The 17,764-nt window shown below is 43.6% G+C and overlaps 1 protein-coding gene across 1 annotated transcript in view; it reads left to right on the plus strand.

Moving 5' to 3' along the window:
- Window positions 1-12,975, plus strand: part of gtf3c3 (general transcription factor IIIC, polypeptide 3) — a 34,344-nt gene extending 21,369 nt beyond the window's left edge. Inside the window, exons 9-19 of the mRNA XM_083937648.1 lie at window positions 6,225-6,325; window positions 6,641-6,812; window positions 7,594-7,796; window positions 8,100-8,201; window positions 8,681-8,807; window positions 9,452-9,677; window positions 9,777-9,831; window positions 9,971-10,106; window positions 11,727-11,851; window positions 11,945-12,097; window positions 12,266-12,975. Coding sequence (XP_083793774.1) covers window positions 6,225-6,325; window positions 6,641-6,812; window positions 7,594-7,796; window positions 8,100-8,201; window positions 8,681-8,807; window positions 9,452-9,677; window positions 9,777-9,831; window positions 9,971-10,106; window positions 11,727-11,851; window positions 11,945-12,097; window positions 12,266-12,388 — 1,523 coding nt within the window. The 3' untranslated portion in view covers window positions 12,389-12,975. The remainder of the gene's footprint in view (window positions 1-6,224; window positions 6,326-6,640; window positions 6,813-7,593; window positions 7,797-8,099; window positions 8,202-8,680; window positions 8,808-9,451; window positions 9,678-9,776; window positions 9,832-9,970; window positions 10,107-11,726; window positions 11,852-11,944; window positions 12,098-12,265) is intronic.
- The last annotated feature ends 4,789 nt before the right edge of the window (window positions 12,976-17,764 follow it).

Consider the following 17,764-nt stretch of genomic DNA (forward strand, 5'->3'; position numbering starts at 1 on the left):
GAGGGTCCCCTGGATGCCAGGAGAGTGCCATATCAATTTCAGACTTATAACCCAATGCCCTGGGCAGATGTGACCACTGACGCACGCTTCCAGTTCAAATGTATGGCGGATGGACAACCCCCAACTGGCCATTAATATGTGGACACCTGATTTTAACAAAAATTGGCATTTTTACCCACAAGGCATCAGGCTGAAACTCACAGCCTGGTCCGCGGACCAATTGTTACCGGGACGCCAAAGAGATAATTTATTATTTCAAATTGATTTATTATCTGAGTCTGAACAATCTTTTATTTTGAAAAATGACTGGAGTCTCTCGGTTACATCCCGGTCATTTGAGCGCCAAACATTTAAACTACAAGCAAAATGAGCAGAAAACAGACGTCTTTGGAAAGTTTCTTTTGGAAGGGGAAAAGGGCCGGTGAAGGGACAGAAGAACAGCCAACTTCCAAGAAAAAGAAAGTTTATAACAGACAGTACCAGGAGTTCTACTTTAAGTATGGATTTATCACGACAAGGGATTCCCACAGACCAAGCCCGCTCTGCGTGACAAGCCGCAAACTGCTCTCTAACGAGGCAATGAAGCCTTCAAAGTTGCTTCGCCACCTGCAGACCAAGCACCCTGGATTAAAAAACAAGCCCCTGGAGTATTTTGAAAGAAAAAAACAGGAACACGAAGGACAGAAGAAATTACTGGCGACCACCACATCAATAAATACGAATGCGCTGAGAGCATCATCCTTGGTGGCTAACCGTATTGCTAAGGCTAAAAAGCCGTTCACTATTGGTGAAGAGTTGATCTTGCCCTCCACTAAAGACATTTGCCATGAACTCATAGGAGAGGCTGCTGTTAACAAGATAGCACGGGTACCTTTGTCGGCTAGCACTGTGGCTCGGCGCATTGAGGAAATAGCCGAAGACATTGAGAAACAATTGTTGGAGAGGATTAATACGTCACCGTGGTACGCGCTCCAGGTAGACGAATCTACAGATGTTCACAATAAGGCCATACTACTTGTTTATGTGTGATATCTTTATCAGGAGGATGTCCATGAGGACATGTTGTGTGCACTATCGTTGCCAACCAACACCACAGCCGCAGAACTGTTCAAGTCGCTGGATGGCTATATATCAGGAAAACTGAAATGGTCCTTTTATGTCGGCATATGCACAGACGGAGCTGCTGCCATGACCGGACGACTGTCTGGTTTAACGGCTCGGATTAAGGAGGTTGCACCTGAGTGTGAATCTACGCATTGCATCATTCACAGGGAAATGCTTGCAAGCCGAAAAATGCCACCGGAATTAAACAGCGTTTTGAATGATGTCGTTAAAGCGATTAACCACATTAAAGCACATGCCCTTAACTCACGCCTTTTTGAGCAGCTTTGGGAGAAGATGGACGCGGAGCACACGCGGCTTCTCTTATACACAGAAATAAGACGGTTATCCAGAAGGAAATCGCTGGCCAGAGTGTACGAATTACGAGAACCGCTGCAAAGATTTCTCTCAGAAAACAAGTCACCGTTGGCAGCACATTTCAGTGACGAGGAATGGGTCGCAAAACTGGCATACCTGCGCGACATATTCAGCCTGCTCAATGAATTAAATCTGTCACTTCAGGGGAAAATGACCACGGTCTTCAAGTTGGCAGATAAAGTAGCTGCATTTAAAGCCAAACTGGATTTGTTGGGACGGTGCGTCAACAGAGGCATATTGGACATGTTTCAAACATTAGCGGGGATTTTGAGCGAGACTGAGCCTGAGCCTTCATTCTCCCAGCTGGCGCACGATCACCTGTCTTTGCTTTTAAAAGAGTTCGAGCGCTACTTCCCAACGAAAAGGACCCACAAACTGGCAAGGGATGGATCCGCAACCCATTTATCAACAAACCAGGTGAATCCAGCATGTCTGTGCAAGAAGAAGATAAACTGCTGGAGATCGCAAACAACGGCGGCTTTAAAAGTATTTTTGAGACATCCACTCTGCCGATGTTCTGGATTAAAGTCATGGCAGAATATCCGGAGATCGCCACCACAGCACTTAAAACCCTGTTGCCATTTCCAACATCCTATCTGTGTGAAGCAGGGTTTTCTGCTGTGACAGCAACCAAAACAAAACAACGGAGTTGACTGGACATAAGCAACACACTTCGGGTGTCAGTCTCTCCCATTACCCCAAGATGGGACCATCTCGTTGCCGAGAATCAAGCTCAGGGCTCTCATTGATTTAGCGTTGTGGTGAGTTAAATTTTTCATGCATTTGATATTCATTTTTGAAGCGTATCTGTATCTTATTTTGAAGGCATGTTTACACATTACCATAGCGACCAGAGTCCGACAGCTTTAGGGCTGTGGTCGCCAACAGAGGGGGAGGAGGGAGAGGGGAGAGGAGAGGGTTCAAACTTTATTTCAGCTGTTGAAAAATATCATTCATGGAGTGTTTAATAATAGAAATGTGGAATTGCTGGTTCTTCGTTTCATTTTATTATTTATTATCACGATTATTATATTCGCAATATAAACAATCTAGCACGGAGGTAACAGGCAAAGCTGTGTGTCTTTAACTTGATATTAAGGAACACATTTTATTTTTGAAGGACATTTTCTTTTTTGCTGTTTGCCTGTTGAAAATGTTTTCCTTGAAATAACTAAAGTCATAAGAAAATATTGCTTTATTCATGTAATGTACAGGACATGTGTTTTCTCTTTGAAGGTCGTTTGTTTTTGTCTGTGAGCCTGTTGAAAAATGTTTCACCTGAAATTACTGCTGGAGCCATACAAAAATATTGGATTATTTATTTAATTATTATATATAATACGGTACACTGTGTTAGGTCTTGGTTCAATAGGACATATGCAATACTTTTAATATGTTTTAATAAACATTGAACCAGTCCGGCCCTCGGCTTGTAGCAAATTTGTTTTTTGGCCCTCTGATGTATTTGACTTTGACATCCCTGCCCTATATGTTAGAGTGTGTTAAAAGGTGCCTGGATATGACACGAGCCTATCTCCAAAGTGCCAAGTACCCAAGAGCTGGCATTTATATCACAGGGTCCCTGGGGCTCCAGGAGAATGTCCTATCAATTTCAGACTCATAACCCAGCTCTATAGTGGTGTACTTGCAGTTCAGCCATTAAGCATGGGGTTATAGGTCTGACATGAACAGTGCGCACCCCTGTCGTCCCAGGGACAAACAAATGGTGGTTGCCGGCTCTGTACTTGGTGATCTGTTTTGGAACGTTTGGAAGAGGTGTGGGGTTGAGATATATTGTTGACTGGGCCTTTGGGAGTATAACCTGTTAATTTCAGCTTTCTGGCATATACCCTGTTAATTTCTGCTTTCTGGCACATACCCCTGGTACATATTGCAAAAACACTCTCCTCCACCCAACACCCTGGCCTTCACGAGATCGCTGATACCCGCTGTAATATTACACAAAGTGTCCCAAAAAGTGTCATTTGGCAATACTTTCGGATAGGCATCATGTGACCCCTTTGTCGGGAAATACGAAAAATAAGTGTCCTATGGCCATACCTTTTAACCCTGGCCCATTGGCAATACGTCAAATTTCCTGGCCCAATGGCAATACCCGCATACCCGCCCCCGTGGATGGAACAACAGCGCCACCCGCTGGAATTTTTTCGCCGGCGCAAGCTGGCCCATTGTACACACGCTCAGACAGGGACATTGTCACAGTTGCATCCAGGGCAAGTCCATTGCCGCCATACTCGTCCAATGGCAACACCTTCCCATTGTCTAAGGTGCCTGAATTGGGAGGACTTCCCTAGTCTACCGCCTATCGATCTGTGAGTTCGACTTCTGGGTGCTTTTTTTTGGATGATACTTCAGCAGTGTGCTACTAATATGAGGGGGAAAATAAATGGAATATGAGGGAAATACTTTTTGTTTTTGTACCTCTTGCCCCACTCAACATAAAATACCAACCTGTTAGGGACTAGGTTCAGTTTTTTTCACAAGAGCAATTGAGTCATCGTTCCTACAGTATCCTGACATGAACAAAAATACTGAGTCTACAATGTATGAAGTGACATCATGAAGAGCAATAATTACATTTTTAGAGATAGTACGAACGATTATTACACGACCATGTGATAAGTAGGGATGGCACTGTTACTTTTTCGCCCCTGCGGAGGTTCGTGCGCATGTATTTCACCACTCAGTAAAACACAAGAGCGGAGGATGTTAATGATTGTGTGCACATTTAAAAACAGAGCTCATCAGCGCCGCTGCTGCAGAATGAATACAGGAGAAACACTGATGGGAGTGTATCGGAGCGTTTTTGAAAGAGTAAAAAATTATTTGCCGATTCAAAATAACGGCGTTGACGCATTTTCGGCATCAAAGTCATTGATTGTGACTACTAATCGCGGCGGTTCTGGTGTTGAGTCTGGGTTTAAAACAGAGCCACTAAAAGTTTCTTTTCTTACCGTTCTGGCATTTTTCAGGTATAGCACTCAACGCTTTCCTCTGAGGTCCCACGCTCTTCCCCCTGCCCGATGTCCCTCTTTCCCTGACACAATTGCTGAGAGAGAAATGCTGCGTTCAAGTGCCATGGGAAGTCCGAAGTTTCAGACCTCCAACTAGGCAAAGTGCACTACAATACCTGTCAAAATGTAACTTTCCATAGGTTTCACTTTGACAGGTATTCCAGTGCACTTTGCCTAGTTGGAGGTCTGAAAATTCAGACTTCCCATGGCACTAGAACGTAGCATGAGCAGCATAAGTGAAACGGCAACAAATAACAGGCAGGGACCCGGCAAATTAGCCAGGCTTTTATCAGGAATGTATGAGAATTGAATATTGATGAGTTTTAACACCTGGTGGATTTCTTTTACATTTTAGTGTGTCATACGCTTATTAGGAGCATTTTAGGAATACAAAAAAAAGTGTAAAAATGCCAGAAAGGTAAGAATTGCTTTAACAGACTAATGTTAAAGCTGCGCATGTTCGAAGGTGTTTTTAAGTCCTGACCCAGCTCAAAATAACATGATATCTGTGATATAATTGTGCGTAAGCGGCATAGACTGCATAAAATAGACCTAGTCTCAGTGACGTCTGATGAGCCAGAATGAAGCTCAAAGTGAGTGAGTCTCGGTCGCTCATACAGAGGGGCTGAAAAATGCACGTTTCATTAAAGCCAAGAGACATTTGGCTATGAAGGCACTAAGATACTGCTGCTTATTCATTAGAAAATTGATAGGATAATGCCTTTAAGAAGCCTTATGGCCAAACGACACATGCGTGACACGGGTGCCCGCAGAAGAGCACATCCATTTAATCCAATTGAAGCTGCTAAATGGGCCAAGGATGCCGCTCATCTATGTTTCTCTCTCTGGGCACGGCTACGCGGCCCTCCATCAGGTAAAAATGACATAGAACTGTGTAAAAGGAGTACAATCTGTCAAAATGTGCTTCCAAACCCTGCAAAACCAACTGCATTAAAGCTCAATGGCACACGCTACCGACCAAGTCTGCATCCTGCCAACATGCACTGTGCGTCCGTTCCCCATGGCTCTGGGCTGTAACCCCGGGAAGACGTGTTAATACGTTAAACAGACGTCAGCAGCAAAAAGAAAATGGTCTGTTCTACACCCAGTTAACCCCGTCAAATTGAATGCATCAAAGTAACTTTGTGCTCTTTAATTCAAGTGGTGGGTTAGAGAAAATCATTTCTTTTCACATTATGTTTCTGAAATGTTCTAAAAAAATGTCATTTATTTGAATTATAATGTTTTTTCAGAAGTCTGAAGGGCGTACGGAAGGATTTACGTCTCCACTTCATGGACCTAAAAATATAAGATGGTTGTCTACTGTCAGTCCCCGCGGACTTCCGTGTGGGTGACACCGCCAGAGCTGGGCATATGAAAAATGTGATGCCAAAAATAACGTCAAATATCTATTCCAGTGTTCCCCCTGTATTCATCCTGCAGCGGTGCACTGCCGTGGACAGGGAGAGAACAGTTCACCGAGACTGGTATATCCGCTGCTAGAGGGCAAGAACACATTTAGACGGAAAACCATCCTTTAACTTGAGTTAAGGAACAAAGAAAAACACAGAAGCTCACGTGATGGGTTTGTTGTGTTATTGTGGAAAATGTAGCTTGGACTTTGGTGGTCACTGAAGAAACTAATCAAGGGCCATTGTTATTTTAGAGTATCGTAATTGATTGACGATGTTTGTATGTGTGTGTCTCCAGGTGAAATTAAAGATGTACAGGTACCAGACAGCGTCCCGGTGGACCTGAGGGCCAAGCTGATCGTCTGCCTCATACACCTGCGCATCTACACGCCCCTGGAGGTAAACACAATTTAGTAGATTTTGATAGAAACATTTTGATTGAATTCACCGAGATACTTTATCCATTTTAATCCTGGTCTCTGTGTCGCGGCGATGTGGGCGCTGTGTTCAGATGAAAGGTGTTTGGCGGAGCGTTGGAGATCCACTGACACGGAGACGGGCTAAACACTGTTCATCTGAACACACAACAGAATTGGATTAAAACGGGCAAAGTATCCCTGTAAGCTAAAAGTATGGATTTTACCGGCAGTGAATTTTGACTTTTTGGAGACTTAAAGTGGTTCTAAACGTCCGCCCGTACCCACCCCATCACAGGGATTGGTGTCGTTGCTGATGGAGCAGAGTCCGGAGGAGATTGGCGACTTGTACCTGGATGTGGGTGAAGCCTACCTGGAGGAGGGCGAGTACATGACTGCTCTGCCTCTGCTTTCTGCCCTCGTCATATCCGAGAAGTACAACCTGGCTGTCGTGTGGCTCCGGCATGCAGGTGGGACCAACTGAAAGCAAAAGTGATTCAAATGTCTTAAAATGAAGGTTGAGTTGTTCTTTGTGTCAGCAAATTTAAACAATCATACTGCAGCTGTTGTGCGTATTTTGATTCCCTTTTTGTCAGGATGATAAAACCAATTTTTGGCTATATTCGTGGAACGGCGTCCATGCTCCAAGCCTCTGTGCGTTTCCTTTGGCAGCGGTCGACTGACATTTGAAAGCTGTTGCTCAGTGGTAGAATGGAGGAGTGGGTCGTCCTCCATTTGAGAGGTTCGATCCCCAGCTCCCCGTCCTGTCCGCACATGACGGCTGAAACTGGACTTTTCCAAAAAACAAACTCCGGTTTTGAGGAACCCACACCTGCGGTTACGTGTGGATGAAAGGCCAAATGAAACACAGCCTGGAATAGAGGAGTGGGTTGTCCTCCATTTTTGAGATCGGTGAGATCAGCGAGATTGGCGGCCTCCATTTGAGAGATCGGCGGTTCGATCCCCAGCTTCCCCGGTCCGCATGTCGAAGTGTGGATGGCTGAAACTTTTCCAACAAAAACTCCGGTTTCAGGAGCCCACACCTGCGGTTATGTGTGGATGAAAGGCCAAATGAAACACAGCCTGACCTCCGGGTTGATCTCTCCTGAGGGAAACCCAGAGTTTTCCGTTCCAAAACAGCTGAAGTTCGGCTCCGTTTGTTGAGCCTGCTATCTGAAATAGAACCCTGATATGGGTAAAGGCAATGAAAACCACTGCTATCTTAACACCTTCATGACTTCTGCCAAACAGAGTGTCTCAAGGCCCTGGGCCACATGGAGCCGGCGGTGGGGAGCTACACTAAGGTGGTAGAGATGGCTCCGCAACACCTGGAGGCGAGGCTCTCCCTGGCCACCCTGCAGCAGCAGCTGGGCCGGCCGGAGTGCGCCCTCAAGGCCCTGGAGTCCATGTATGACAGCGACACGCTGGCCCAAGACTCGTCGGCCGCACAAAAGGCAAGAGCATGCATGTGTTTGTATCGGTTCACGGGAGGTGGGCATCTTCATGGATCTAGTTCTAGTTCAAAATGTTTTCCTCCACTATTTTATCAAATGTATTATGTCAGTATTTTAATTAAGTGTAACTTTACATGCATTTCTTTCTTATTCCTGGCAAGAATAGGCATCCATTCATACTTAATAAATACTGAACAATTGAAACCATGAGTTGAGCTCTTCTGGTGTATGAAATTGAAAAAGGGACAGAATCTTTAGTTTTATCTCTGTGTATAATCATATCTCTACGTGCTGTGGTTGTAGGAATTGAAGCTGCTGCTGCATCGTTCCACACTACTGAAGACTCAGGGACAAACGCAGGACTACCTGGACGCTATGATCACTATGATCTCCATGCTACTCAAGGTAACACACTCATATAACCACACACACATATGCAGTGAGGATATTTCGTCCAGGCAGATTATTTTTCAACAATGAGTTGGTTAAAACTAAGGTGGAACACATAAAACGGAGCACCAACAGTGTAGTTAGTGAACCCGGAGTTTATTAAAATAGTTTTTTAAAGACTTACCTACTGGCCCCGGTACCAGCACCTCTCATAGTAAAGTCCATTCAAGTCGATACTACTGCTGCTGCAGAGGTTTGCTATTATTTTGAGTAGTATTAGTGGTTAAAAAGACGTTTTAATGCCTTCACCGCACTGCCCCGAGCTAGTCACCGTTAAGCCATTAGCGACAATCCCGGACTTTTCCATTAATAGTTCTGACATGAAAGTAACTCATTTGATGGCTTATTTGATGTATTTAAGTGGGGGAAAAGACCATGGGATGGTTTTGCGCCGGAATTTCATTATTTATTATTTTTGTTTTCCGGTGCCTTAGGTGGCCATGCAGCGAGCGAAGGTCTGTGTGCGTCCTGTAACCGTGTCTGGTGAGAATCACTTGAGACTGGTGAAGGCCATGCTGCCAGAGATTGCTGACCATGAGGCTGCGTATCTGGACAACACTGGTAAGGATGCGTGTGTGTGTTTGCTTGTGCATGTGTGCACGCGCGTGTGTGTGTGTGTGTGTCAAAAATTCCACAGTGAAAAGTTGTGTGAATATCATGCAATTCATCTTATTTCCATGTTTATCCTGTATGTGGGCCTGGTTGTGTAACACTTTATACTGAAAACCGGATGTTGACACAACAAATACATTTTCGACGTGTCACTTGTTTCACGTGGTGTGTTCATGTAAAGTTAATACTCGATCTCCTCTCTGCGGGTAAGAGTTTTATACTGCAGAGGGAGACAGAAGGACAGTAAAGTGTTAATCGTTAATGTCAGCTAGCTCAGTTTCAATGCATTTACCATAAATGTCAGAATACAGGTGCACTGGGGCGGCTGGTTTGACTGCGAAGAAGCAAATGACGGCTCACTTGACCGCAGTGATTATCTAGCGCCGTCGATTACCTCTCCCTCTCTCACTCTTAACACTAAATTTGTTTAATGTGTACAAAAAGGGGCAAATTTAGACGCACGACCAGATGTAAAATTCAGTCGCACACCCTCAAATTTTGGTCGCAAAATGCGTCCATTTGGCCGCAGTCTGGAGCCCTGATGACAGTTATGGCGGTGGATGCTGATGGCATGATCTCACCCATGTGACCAGGTAAAACCAACGTTCTGTCCAAGGAAGATTGGTGGCAGCTGCTGGTGAGCTGCGTGCTAACCCTGTGCGAGGTGCGGCGGTACGAAGAGGCGGAGCTGCTGGTAGAGTCCGCCATGGAGTTCTTCTCCTTCTACGAGAACAAGCCCAGGAGGAAGGAGATGGAGTTCTTCGGCCTGTCCGCCACCATCCTCGACCACAACTACCACAAGGCCTACAACTACATCAGGTAGAGCCCCGTTAGGCAGAAAATCAGTGTTCCAGTCATTTTTTTCAGTTGAAAGGTAAAATCTAAATAGTGTTTTGTTGGTTTTTCCCTCCTCGTCAGACTGATGCTGATGGAAAATGTGGATCTGCCTCAGCTTTGGAACATTTTCAATCAGGTCTGCCCATGTCTCTGTGTGCAATATTTTCGGTTTTCATAAAGAAAATGAAATATACTACATTAACAACGCTTTAAAGAACAATTCCTGTGGACGTAAACAAATATCTGAGATGTTGGTTTTTTTTCATTCCCCTCAGCTGACAATAACTTCCCAACACCAGCGTCACCATCGCTTCTGTCTGCGTCTGCTGTTAAAGCATCCGGACAACCACCCCTTGTGTGTGCTGTGTGGACACAACGCCATGGTGTCGGGGAGCTTCAAACATGCTCTGGGTAACAAACGCACACACGCCACCACTGACTGCGCCCCTGCTTCTGTAGGTTTCAGCTAATTAGTACAAAATGGTTTGAAAAGACCTAAGTTGTACCACCTTTATTGTTAAGTTAGAGTTTGCTCATTGTCTTCTTGTTGGGCTGAAAACACAGCTTCATTTTTGAGTTTTATATATATATATTATAACAGTTATAAGTTATATATACTGTATATATTTTAATATATTATTTACCTTAGTTAATTGGTTTCTGAATGAGGCAGGATTTAAACCAACCTGCCCAGCGTTCCTATACCTAAGGAGCCTAGGTGGTGAGAGAGTATTGAGGTCATAGTTGAAATACGGTAACTGATGCTTTACGCTTTTGACGTTCCTTTCATATTAATATCACACAGCCGCCACTCTCACCACAGTGCTGTCAGGGAATCGAGGGGAGCATCCAGCTGTAAGAGCGCCCTCGTGTGGCTGTTTACCATAGTGTCGTCTCTTATCATTATAACCTCTATGGTTGTATTTCGGTCTGTCTATTTTTTTTAAGTTGATGGAAATTCCCAATGCTTTCTCTCACGCGTACCCTGGACTTTTCTTTATCTTCGTCATTGTTGTACATCATCTACTTCACTATGGAAAACACCACGTATTTATGAGTGAAGTCAAGAGCGCATCATTTCTACTGCCAACAGCTTTGGTAACTGGAAGTTTCAGTAACAATATTGCCTAAGCATGAAAACACAACTAATATATATATCGATCAAATGTGTGTATGTTTTTGAGTGTGTGCGTGTGTGTGTGAAGATAATTATTTGCTATATTCAGATCAGAGGTAGAGCGGGTCGTTCTCCATTCGAAAGATCGTCGATACACTCACTGGCTCGCATGTCGGAGTGTCCTTGGGCAAGACACTGAACCCCTAATTGCTCCCCACGCTGTGCATGTGTGTGTAAATGTGGTGATTAGATTAGATGATGGGCAGGCAGTCTTTAACCCATGGGTGTCAAACTGATCCAGTAAAGGGCCGTGTGGCTGCAGGTTTTCATTCCAACCAAGCAAGAACACACCTGACTCGGCTTACTCAATCACCTGAACTGTCCTCACACAGTGGATTTGTTGGACCAGGTGTGTTTTTGATTGGTTGGAATGAAAACCTGCAGACACCCAAGCTTTAACCTGACTCTCACCAGATGAATTTGGTTCCGCCTAGCTCCACTCATCCATCTGGGATCGCTCCATAGGAGAGGTGTTTTAGAGGGCCGGGCCTCCTCAAAAATCCTTGCATACGATTGGATAAACCACTTGTCCGTCATCTTTATTGTCGCGCCACTTTCAACCGCTGGGCCGACAAGGATGATATAGCAGCATCATTCGATGCCATTTACCAGTTATGCTTTAATTATATGCCCCACGGTTTGTGACATCCATATTCTGCAGCTCAGTAAGCGTCATGCCTCCAGTAAAGTCTGCAGGTAAACTGTGGTCTCGCTCTGTGAAGTTTGGGATCAATGAATCAAATGTGTTAAAGTATTCCACTCGGATGTTATTGTGTCACCAGTTAGTTTGAGGTTAGGAAATATTTCTCCGTCATTCCCCACCGGTATTCATCTAACTTTGTGTGCGTCTTCAGGCCAGTATGTTCAGGCTTTCCAGACGCACCCCAACAACCCGCTCCACAGCCTGTGCGTGGGTCTCACCTTCTTCCACATGGCATCTCAGAAGTACGTAGCCAAACGGCACACGCTGGTGCTGCAGGTAAAGTGTTTGGGCGTCGCACTCCGTCTTACAGCCTCACGGTAACAAACCCCGCTCTGCTCTCAAGTATGTGCGTGTGCTCTGTGTTTTCAGGGTTTCTCCTTTCTGTGGCGGTATGTGGAGCTGCGCGGAGAGTGTCAGGAGAGCATGTACAACCTGGGCAGAGCGCTGCAGCAGATGGGCCTCGCACACTTGGCCATACATTACTACCAGAAGGCGCTGACATTGCCTGCTCAGAAACTGGAGGTGTGTATACATCACCTAACCATTTCTCTCTTCATGTCAACTACTGTGCTTGAGCGCACAACCTGCTGTACCAGCGACTAAATATGGAAATATCTCTGTATCTCCTAATATGGGAAACAGGTTTAGTCTATCCCTCTCACCCCCCTTAACCACTGGTCCTCCCTGCAGGGTATCCCCGATGATCAGCTGGATCTGCAGAGAGAGATCGCCTTCAACCTGTCTCTCATCTACCAGGCCAGCGGCAACATGGAGATGGCCCACCAGCTCATCAACACACACTGCGTTGTTTAAAAATGCACAGAAATGCCTCAACATTTGTTTTTGATTTTGACTTTTAAGGACTCCCCGGAATTGCTGCCTCGTAAAAATATGGAGGACTAAAATCATTCATTAGCGAATACAAAGAAATACCTAAATAAATAAATAACTATTCTTAATTAATTAGCAAATGAGTAAACCTGAATACAGAAATAGGTAAATATCTGTTGATAGTTTCAACTGAATACGTGTATTTATGTCTGTAGCTTTGTCATTCATTCATATTTATTTATTTCTGTATTCATTTATGATCAAGTGATTATTTTTGTCCTCCATACAAAAAAGCAGGGGGTTCAAATGTCGGGCTTATTTCATTTAATGTGTGTTGTATACTGTGTGTAATATGTTTTCATAGTAATTTATATTTTTCAGGCTTTGGAGGCATTTGTGCTAAATGAATGTAGACATTAACAAATGCATCTACATCATCATTTCAAAGATATATTTAAGAATGAGGTAGTGATTAAGTCTGTCCCATGTTTGTGGATACCAATTCAGTTTAGTTTGTATTATTTGTACATACACGCATGGCCCAGAGGTTAATGTAACAATTCTGCTTTTTTTACACCCATTTTGTAAAGAGTTATATTTTTGTTAACAAAACCTTTTCAGGGATCTCAGATGATAAATCATAAAAAAAGAAAAATGATGTTGCTTTGGTCATGTTCTCTGTGGTGATTTTTTAATTATTATTATTTGGGGGGCATGATTTGTGAGCCCTCTTCCCCAGTCAATGAATAATGTTAGGAGTGATATTGTTCAAGAACAGAATATAGAATCAGCCAAACGTTTGTCCAATAACTCGTAAAAACACTAGTTTATCATTTTAAGCCCTGTATAATGTTACTGTAAAAAACCTAGATCGCTGTCTTAACGCATAACACACGTGGTTAAGTTTAAAACTTACAGTGAGCTGAAAAAATTGTACCACTTTAGTTGTACTCCATAAGAATTAAGATACGTTATTTCTAGTGGCCTCTGTGGCAGTATGATGTAATTGCAGGCAGCCCGTTCTTTCAGAGCCTCCATCTTGTCACATTCATGGTCAGTGTGCGTGTTGACCCCAAAGCAATTTCAGCCAAAAGGTCAGGGGTGGGCAATTCCGGAGAGCCACTGTCCTGCATGTCTTAGGTGTGTCTCTGCTCTAACACACCTTATTCTAATGATGTGCTCGGATGACAGTCGTTGGTGGGAAGTTGGTCTGGACTTCGTTTAGTGCTCTATTGAGTCTTAACAATGGTTGTTAGAGTGACAGTCGTTGGTGGGATGTTGGTTTGGACTTCGTTAGTGCTCTATTGAGTCTTAATGATCGTTGTTAGAGTGGCAGTCGTTGGTGGGAAGTTGGTTTGGACTTCGTTAGTGCTCTATTGAGTCTTAATGATCGTTGTTAGAGTGGCAGTCGTTGGTGGGAAGTTGGTTTGGACTTCGTTAGTGCTCTATTAAGTCTTAATGATCGTTGTTAGAGTGGCAGTCGTTGGTGGGAAGTTGGTTTCGACTTTGTTAGTGCTCTATTGAGACTTAACAACAGTCGTTGGAGTCACAGGAGGCCGTTAGTGAACAGTTGTTCTTTGAGGTTAGATTGTTGAATGAAGGGATGAAAGGGCAGCATTGTAAATTGGAGATAAGTGGTGTCTCAGACCTCCTCCTCTGTTTAGCGATGGTTTCTCTACTTTTACATAGATGGCTTCTTTTACTCCTCTTTCAAACCATCTGTCCTCTCTGTCCAAGATTTGGACATTGTTGTCATCAAAGGAGTGGGCTTTCTCCTTGAGATGTAAGTGGACAGCAGAGTCCAGGCCTGAGGAGTTAGCTCTCCTGTGTTGGGCCGTGCGTTTGTGCAGTGGTTGTTTTGTTTCTCCAATGTAGAGATCTTTGCATTCCTTATTGCATTGGACAGCAACCAAACCAGATTGCTTTTGTGGGTGTGTGGTGTTCTGTCCTTGGGATGAACTAGTAGTGTTGTTTTTGGCGGCCTGTTTTACGTTTAGTCTAGTCTAGTTTTAGTCGACTAAAAGTCTCAGCATTTTAGTCTAGTTTTAGTCGACTAAAAGTCTGAGCATTTTAGTCTAGTTTTAGTCGACTAAAAGTCTGACCATTTTAGTCTAGTTTTAGTCGACTAAAAGTCTCAGCATTTTAGTCTAGTTTTAGTCGACTAAAAGTCTGAGCATTTTATTCTAGTTTTAGTCGACTAAAAGTCAGAGTTTTAGTCTAGTTTTAGTCGACTAAAGTCTGAGAGTTTTAGTCGACTAAAAGTCAGAGTTTTAGTCGACTAAAAGTCTCAGCATTTTAGTCTAGTTTTAGTCGACTAAAAGTCTCAGCATTTTAGTCTAGTTTTTCAACTAAAAGTCTGAGCATTTTAGTCTAGTTTTAGTCACTAAAGTCTGAGCATTTTAGTCTAGTTTTAGTCGACTAAAGTCTGAGCATTTTAGTCTAGTTTTAGTCGACTAAAGTCTGAGCATTTTAGTCTAGTTTTAGTCGACTAAGGAAGGACAGTGTGAGTGCGCCCTTAAAATCTGAGCATTTTAGTCTAGTTTTAGTCAAAGAAAATTGTATATTAGTCTCTTTTCAGTGATGCAATTATATTTAATCAATATAATAAAAGCACCTAGTAGTATTGAGGAAACCAACATTTCCTTTTAGCCAAACCCATGCACATATCCTTAGTTTACATTAAGATATCGTAAGTTTACATGCACATATCTTTAGTTTACATGCAGATATCTTTAGTTTACATGCACATATCTTTAGTTTACATGCACATATCTTTAGTTTACATGCAGATATCTTTAGTTTACATGCAGATATCTTTAGTTTACATGCAGATATCTTTAGTTTACATGCACATATCTTTAGTTTACATGCAGATATCTTTAGTTTACATGCACATATCTTTAGTTTACATGCAGATATCTTAAGTTTACAGCATGTACAGGTCTAGAATAAGTTATCCAATTTATGTTGATGCTAAATTCAGTTCAGTGTGATTTGCTCTGTGAAATACAAAACTAGTGAAAGTATTTGGTCAACAAGGGGCAGTTTAGTGCACTTATAGAGTGAGTCAGTCAGGTAGGAGCTAAACACACACTTTACACTCTCACAAATAAATACACAAACACATGCTAGCCGCGCGCGCGGTCGGACACACATACACACGCTGGTCTCTCACACGCAAACGCGCGCGCGCACACACACACACTCACACACACCTCCAGTGGCTAACGCTAAAGCTAGCGTTAAAACCCGACACATTAACCGTAGCCTCATGTCGCATGAGCTTAATAAAACAGACAGTATCGTTACGTTATGTCTTGACTTACCTAAAGTTCATTATGGGATGCCCTGAGGTGTCTCTGAAGATTCGTGGTGTTTTTTCCTGTGATTTTTTGGCTGCATTTCTTTCTTTTTACACAACACATGCCGTTTTCTTTTCCACGTCTGTGTAATGAAAGTGTTTCTTCTTTTCCTCCCAAACACGACCCCCGGCGGGTGTCACACTGTGTTCTCATGTTTCTTTAGTTTAGTTAACTCTAACGGTAACGCTGACCCACAGCAGCGGCAGCTTCAGAATCCAAATAATGCGCGTGTGGGGATTGAGGAAGTGACGTCGCCCAGACGCGGGACTGGGAGAAAACTACAAAATAATAATAATAACGTGACTAAACAAGACGAAACAACGTTATTTCGTCTCGTTTTCGTCAACGAAAATGAAGAAACATTTCGTCTCCTTTTTATTGGTCAACGAAATTGCATTATATATTTCGTCTTAGTCATCGTCACATGCCCAGCATTTTCGTTTCGTCTCGTCTAGTTTTCGTCACGTGATAGAGGTTCGTTGACGAAAGCAACACTATGTACTAGTCTCTGTCTGAGTGTGTTACCAGGTTTAATACACACAGGGTAAAGTGTTTGTTGAAGATCCTCCTGAGTTTCTCTGATACCCCAGCCACTGCGGGATGACTATGTTGTTTCTCTTGTTTTCTTTTTCTTTCTCAACCACTTTGGTTTATTTCTGGAAGCAGTTGCTGTTTTCACAAAGGTCCAGCTGGGGTAGCCACAAGTTGTGAGGGCGACTCTCAGGTGCTTGCGTTCTTCCCCCTGGGCGTGTGAGCTGGTGGGTACGTTATCAGCTCCATGCTGCAGTGTTCTGATAACGCCAAGCTTGTGTTCCAGGGGGTGGGAGTCAAACAGTAGATATTGAGCCGTGTGAGTGGGTTTTCTGTATACCCCAATGTGGAGGCTCCTGTCGTTCTCCATATGGACGTCACAGTCTAAGAAAGGCAAACTGTCCTTAACTTCCTCTCTGGTGAACTTGATGTTTCTGTCCACAGAGTTTATATGTTCTGTAAAAGTTTGCACCTCTTTGGATTTGATCTTAACCCATGTGTCGTCCACATATCTGAACCAATGGCTCAGGGTTACTCCTTTGAAGGAGTTCAAAGCCTGGTCCTCTACCTCCTCCATGTATAGATATGCCACAATAGGGGATACTGGTGAACTCATGGCACAGCCGTGTTCCTGTCGGTAATAAAGTGCCATTAAACTGGAAATATGTTATCCTATGAGAGCCGCTCTCTTACTGTGGCCAAAGCCTCCATAGTTGGAATACAGGTGAACAAGGAAGTCACATCGTAGGACACCATGGTTTCATCTGGATCCATTTTTAGGTCTCGGACTTTGTTCACAAAGTCCATGGAGTTTTGGATGTGGCGTGGGGTGTTGCCCACCAGTGGTGCCAGGATATTGGCAACATGCTTGGCAATGTTATAAGTGACCGAGTTTCATGCTGCTGACAATGGGCCTGAGCGGGGCCCCTTCTTTATGGATTTTTGGGAGTCCATATAAGCAGGGGGTTGAGTCCTGGGGGTGGAGCGTGTAATATTGGGATTTTTCAATGATGAGATGAGAGGTGAAACATCTCCATAGACAAACAACCAAGTCCAGTTGCTTTTGACTGAAATTGCTTCGGGGATAATGATGACCTGGACAAACGAGAACATTCACAGGCTTATGTGTGTTGACCATTTATTTTCTTAAATTTTGTGCTGTTTTATAAACTTCTCTACTTCCGGTCTGTCCCCTTTATGTTTCCCTCTGAAATACACACACACACACACACACCCTATTACACTTCTGCCCTTACTACAAGCAAAGACAAGCCTCACTCAGGAGTTGGAAGTTGGTGACCTCTCGCTGACAGTAGAGGTGGTACTTTGAAAGGGTGTTACGTCAGACTTAGCCAGATTGGCTGGGACGGTGTAAACAGAACGTGACAGAAAGTCATTGTCAAACCCGTAAAAAAAATGTCAATTGTAAAAACAATACTTTCATTCTGTACCCCTTAAAACGCCC

This window comes from Echiichthys vipera, assembly GCF_963691815.1.
Source record: "Echiichthys vipera genome assembly, chromosome: 23".
NCBI lineage: Eukaryota > Metazoa > Chordata > Actinopteri > Perciformes > Trachinidae > Echiichthys > Echiichthys vipera.